Source organism: Chenopodium album, chromosome 3 (genome assembly GCF_948465745.1).
Source record: "Chenopodium album chromosome 3, dcCheAlbu1.1, whole genome shotgun sequence".
Taxonomy (NCBI): Eukaryota; Viridiplantae; Streptophyta; class Magnoliopsida; order Caryophyllales; family Amaranthaceae; genus Chenopodium; species Chenopodium album.
The window spans coordinates 77,413,977-77,419,452 of NC_137836.1; the positions used below are offsets into that span (position 1 = coordinate 77,413,977).

A 5,476-nucleotide genomic window follows, 5' to 3' on the forward strand; every position below is an offset into this window, starting at 1 on the left:
ATGACAAAATCTTGGACCCTTTCGGATAAATTGGTGATTAGGGCTCTTGGACCAAACCTCTTTGCTTTCCAATTTTTCCATTGGAGGGATAAGGAGAAGGTTTTGCGTGGGAGGCCATGGTGCTTCGATAATATGTTGGTTGTTTTGAAGGAGGTTGAAGGAGGTGAGCAACCAGAACTGGTGGCTCTGTTTCACTCCCCGTTTTGGGTCCGAATTAAACACCTACCTTTCAATTGTAGGTCAGATGAAGACGTGAAAGAATTGGTGTCGAATTGGGGAGAAATCCTTGAAATTGAAGAAGATTTGCTGGGTTTGGACCGGTTTCGAAGGGTGCGTCTGATGATAAATGTTACCAAACCTTTACGCCGTTTTCAAAGGATCTTAGACAAGAGTGGGAAGGAGGTTGTTGTGGAATTTGCTTACGAGCGCCTCCCTTTTTTCTACTTCGCTTGCGGTGTGATAGGGTATTCTGAGAGGGATTGCTCTATGATCTCGGAGGAAAGCAAAAAAGCAAAACTTGGGTGGGGACGCTGGCTGAGAGCGTCTCCGAGAAAGGGCAGGGGGGAGGAGGTTGAAGAGATTGAGGCTGTGGTGTCAGCAAGGAAGCAATTGTTTGTTTTGAAGGAGAATGAAGTGTGTGAAGGGGAGGAGGGGATAGTGGGGGAGCCTTTAATTAATTTTACTCGGGGTGTGGAGCAGGGGATAGTGCAGGGGCAGGGGAATGATGATGGCTCGATGGTGGTGTGTGCTAAGGGGGTCAGTGATGAAGATAATTTTAGAGTGGAAAGTTTGGTGGATGGGGGGGGGGGGGGGGTTTCTTCTAGTGTTGACAGGGTTGTTGGTCAAAGGGATAAAATGAGATTTTACTTTCTGATCCTATAGAAAGTAGAGAGAGGAAGTACAGGAAGTTGGGGAGGGAGAAAAATTCGAGTGCTAATCCAATGGAGATAGATGAGCAACTTGTTCTTGGGAAGAGAGGAAGGGAAGGTGGGACTGCTATTGGAGAGGAGGGGATGGCTAAGAAACAAGTTCATGACTTGAATGATATTAATGGATGGCAAGTGGCGGAGACCGTTGATGAGCGGTCCCGCCAAGCCCAATGAGTGTCTTGAGTGTCAACTGCAGGGGGTTGAGCAATACCGCTGCAGTTGACAACCTTCGGAACCTTGTCCGAAGGGAAGCCCCGTCTCTTATCTTTCTCATGGAGACGAAACTTAGTAGTACGGAGATGTTTAAAATTCGTTCGAAACTTATTGAGTATGAAGGCCTTGCGGTTGATAAATGTGGGAGGTCGGGGGGTGTTGCTTTGCTTTGGTTGAAGGATATGGAAGTGGAATTGAGAACTATGTCATTCCACCACATCGATGTTCTTGTTAAGAAGGGATTGTGTGAGGTGGAGTGGAGGTTGACTGGGTTCTATGGCTGGCCCGAAGTCCACAATAGGCACTTATCTTGGGAGTTACTTTCTTCGTTGGCTAGTGTGAGCGATGAACCATGGGTATGTATTGGTGACTATAACAAGATACTTTCTGAAGCCGAGAAGAAAGGGGGTCGTGACCGTGCTCTATGGAAAATGGAAAATTTTAGGGAGGTTGTGAATAGATGGGACTTGCGTGATGTACCTTTTGAGGGATACAAATTTACATATGACAATGGGCAGTGGGGTGAGAGTAATGTGCAATGTCGGCTCGATCGTGCACTTACTATTCATAGCTGGATGGATTTATTTTCGAATGCAAAGTTATTGCATTTGGAAAGGGAGTGGTCAGATCACTCGCCTTTCAAGTTATGTCTCGATGGTGGGGGTTTTTTGAAGAAAGGGAATGAGAAAATTTTCCGCTTTGAGCAGGGGTGGACGGAGAGTGAGAAGTGCGAGGGAGTTATTTCTAATGCGTGGCTGGCGAGGCTTATATGAGGAGGAAACCGAGCTCCAATGCTCCATTGTATGAGGGACTGCATTGTGGCGAGGCTTATATGTGATGAGAGTGGGTTGGAGATTGTCTTTGGTGTTGGGCATGGTAGCTTTGGAGATGCGGCTTTGGCTTATCTTGAGAAATCGCCAAAATCGGGTCATGGCTTTTTCATAACAGTATGTTGCGCGATTTGGAATCAGGGAGCATTGTAATCCGCAAGATTCTATGGCTTATGTTAATAAGCTCATGGTTGAGTTGGGTGGGGAGGAAGAGAAAGGGGGTGGATGTGCTGCCCCTGCTGCTAGACAGCGTTGGAAGCCTCCTCGAAGGAACGAATAGAAACTAAATGTTGATGGGGGTGTGGTTGAGGGACTTGGGTCTTGCGCTGGTGCTGTAATTCGTGGAGGGGATGGAGCTGCTGTGACGTGTATGACCTGGATGCGAGAGGAGAAATGGGCGCCTGCCATTGCTGAAGCTAAGGCGCTTCTTATGGGATTACAAGCTGCGGTGGAGTGTGGGTATAAACGCCTAGTTGTGGAGAGTGATTGCCTCGGCCTAATTAACGCTTTGGATTCACGAGAAAGGGGTAGTAGCTGTTTTCACCTTGTCCTTGATGATATTTATCATGTTTGTCGTTCTCTTGATTTTGTTTCTTGGAGTTTTGTTCGTAGGGAGGGTAATAAAGTAGCACATGAGCTTGCACATTTGCCTTGGTGGTAGTTAGTCGTTTTTGGTTTGATAATTTTCCTTCTTGTATTGTGAATTTGTTGTCTTCGGACCTCCCTATTAATGAAAGTTAGTTAGCCCTCGGGCTACTTCTCTTCAAAAAAAAAAAAAAAAAAAAAAAGAATTATCCTCTTATTATTTTCTTCCAATGGTGTTATTCAATTTAGTAAAATACTTCCACAATTTCATTTTAGATCGATGCATTAATTTTGAAAATACATGCCCTTACATATTTTTAAAAATAGGACTTCTTTTTTTTTTTTTTTTTTTTTTTTTTTTTTTTTTGTAGAACATCAAGTAGTAGCTAATAAGATGTTATCTAAGGAAGTCACTCCAACACATCTACATATAAACTACACTACAATATCATTCTCCATTATTATTACTATTAGGAAATTTTAGATTTTAACACCCGAAAAAAAAACCTGAAATGATTTTTAACACCAAAATTTATTTACAAAAATTGATTTTACCACCACATAACAAATTCCATCCAAGAATCTATTAGGTGGTGTCCACACTGCCACGTGTTGTAATACTATTGGTTAAAACAAAGAAAAAAAGAATGTGAGAAATTGCCTAATAAAATTCAGATTTTGTAAGAAACTACTAATGTTGTAAGAAATACCTAAGAGCAACATTAGCGCAATCATGTCTTAAGACTATAATCCATTGCCACGTCAGTTATTAAATTATTTTTTTAAATTTATAATTATGGTACGGCTCCTTAAGACTCGATCAAATTTACATCTTTATCCTTAAACTCACATAAGACTTCTCATATTATATATTATTACATTTTTACTTTTTTTAACTCTTAATAATAATTAAAAAAAAAAAAAAATAGGGCCCACACTCAAGTTTAAAGTTAAGTCTTGAATTTTCAAAATCAACTTCAAACTTAGTTAAGATTTCTCTAGAAAAATGGGATCAAAAGTCTTATATTAAGACTCAAGATAATAATGTTACGTGGAGTCTTAAGACTCAGGGTTAATCTTGCTCAATATAATGTAAAATATTGTAAACTAAGCTACTACATACTCATCAGGATTTTCACCATTGACCAACCTCAAAACACCCACGAACCACCGCTTCCATCCCTAAACCCAACACAACTTGCTTGAAATACCTCCGGCCACCACACCAAAACCACCCTCAAACCCCAAATTAAATCACCACCTCTAACCCTTAAAACCACCATCCTTATGCACGAAACTACCCACATGCCAATTCAAATATCCTCCAACCACCCCGGCACAAAAAATAATCTTACCATCTTGAAAATCAACCACCGATATATCCGTGGTGATTTTGGGAGTGTTTTGAGGTGGGTCAATGCTGAAAAATTCGACCAAAGGTAAAATCTTACAACATTTTAGCTTTTTTTTTTAGGAACAATTAGCTTTTCTTATTACAACAATTTTTTAGGTAGTATAGTTTCATACAACAATTTTTTAGGTAGTTTCTCACAAATTTTATGTTTTATTAGGTAGCTTGTAACAAAAAATTCTTTAATTAATTAGTAACTTTGAGTAAAACTGAAAAATGTTTCCTAAAAAAAAAATGATCTTGTCAAAAAATATCTAAAAGGAAAATTAAACTGTACTGTAAATAGCCCTTAGAGTACATATATGTTTAACCTATTCCAATTATATGTGAAATTTTCTTGGTAATTGATTAAATTTCTTAATTTCATATAGTAAGAAATTAGAATAAATTGGATTTAAACAAGTGTGTTGATTGACGCACCAATTTAATTTGTTTAATACTTATTTGACATGATTTCAATGATGCATAATAAGTTTTTATCTATTACACATTAGCAAAAGTCTATGATCAAAGCTAGTACATGAATAGTGTAAAAAGTGCAAATCAAGTCCATTATTAATTTATTATGGAGTGAATGTAATATAATTTTTTTGACCAAACAATAGTATAATAATTGACACAGTCAACCCACTCACATATGTCAATGCACTAGTTTGATCAAATACATAAATATAAGTTAAAAAAAGTTGATGTATCAAAATTTATATTAATAACTATTTAATAATAAATTTCCGATGGATTGGTGAAAGAACCCGGCTTTCTAGCTTGACCATGGAAAAAAATTGATTTGTCAAGCTACTAAATAAAAATTGTCATAGTTAATATATAATTATGAAAAACATTATGCGCAGCGTCAATTATACAACAACAGAGAGAGTAAAACTTTTAACAATTAACCTGATTAATTATATATAGTGTACTATTTAAAGTGATGCATTTAAAAGAAAACAAATATAATATTGTTAAAATAACTAATAAGTGTAATAATGTAGGCACGCAAATGGGAGTGGTACATGAAGCCAATCATTTATTCATTATTATTTTTTTTTAATCTTTGTTTATTTTGGTGAACGTCAATTAGTTCGTCATTCCATTACAATGTGTATTCATCACGTATGGTAAATTTCCCTTTGTTTTTAATTTTCGCTTTAAAATATGCTTTTCTCTAGATGATGCAAAAGCAAAACATACTAAGATGAAAGTTTATGGAACCAAACCTTAGTGAAGTTTTGTATTGTAGCACATGTCATGTCATCCTTTTATATTAGCTCTTTTAATATTCGTTACCCTAAAAACAATTATTGAATAAACTACACACGATGCTTATTATGTTTCTTAAATTTTACTTCATTCTTGCACTTTAGTACTTTACTCCTTTTTTATTTTATTCCATATTCTTGCACTTTAGTACTTTACTCCTTTTTTATTTTATTCCATGTCATGTGATTCTTGTTCAGAATTTTCATTTCAACATAATATAATTAACATTGTGTGGGATTTTATTTATA

At 37.1% G+C, this 5,476-nt stretch overlaps 2 protein-coding genes across 2 annotated transcripts; both read left to right on the forward strand.

Annotated features, from left to right (window-relative positions):
- Positions 1 to 1,099: 1,099 nt before the first annotated feature.
- On the forward strand, positions 1,100 to 1,915 carry LOC145625427 (uncharacterized). The gene has a single exon (XM_081678470.1). It carries the CDS (start codon positions 1,100 to 1,102, stop codon positions 1,913 to 1,915), a length of 816 nt encoding a protein of 271 aa, XP_081534596.1.
- Positions 1,916 to 1,945: 30 nt separating this feature from the next.
- LOC145625428 (uncharacterized) lies at positions 1,946 to 2,633 on the forward strand. Its single transcript, XM_081678471.1, has 2 exons — positions 1,946 to 2,089; positions 2,283 to 2,633. The coding sequence occupies exons 1-2, from the start codon at positions 1,946 to 1,948 to the stop codon at positions 2,631 to 2,633; spliced, it is 495 nt and encodes a 164-aa protein (XP_081534597.1).
- The last annotated feature ends 2,843 nt before the right edge of the window (positions 2,634 to 5,476 follow it).

Bases quoted from the DNA above. Each gene is read 5' to 3' on its own strand.
- LOC145625427 (XM_081678470.1), top strand. From the start codon at position 1,100: ATGAGTGTCTTGAGTGTCAACTGCAGGGGGTTGAGCAATACCGCTGCA.
- LOC145625428 (XM_081678471.1), top strand. From the start codon at position 1,946: ATGAGGGACTGCATTGTGGCGAGGCTTATATGTGATGAGAGTGGGTTG. The intron at 2,090-2,282 runs GTATGTTGCGCG...GGTGTGGTTGAG, and splicing joins GTCATGGCTTTTTCATAACA to GGACTTGGGTCTTGCGCTGG.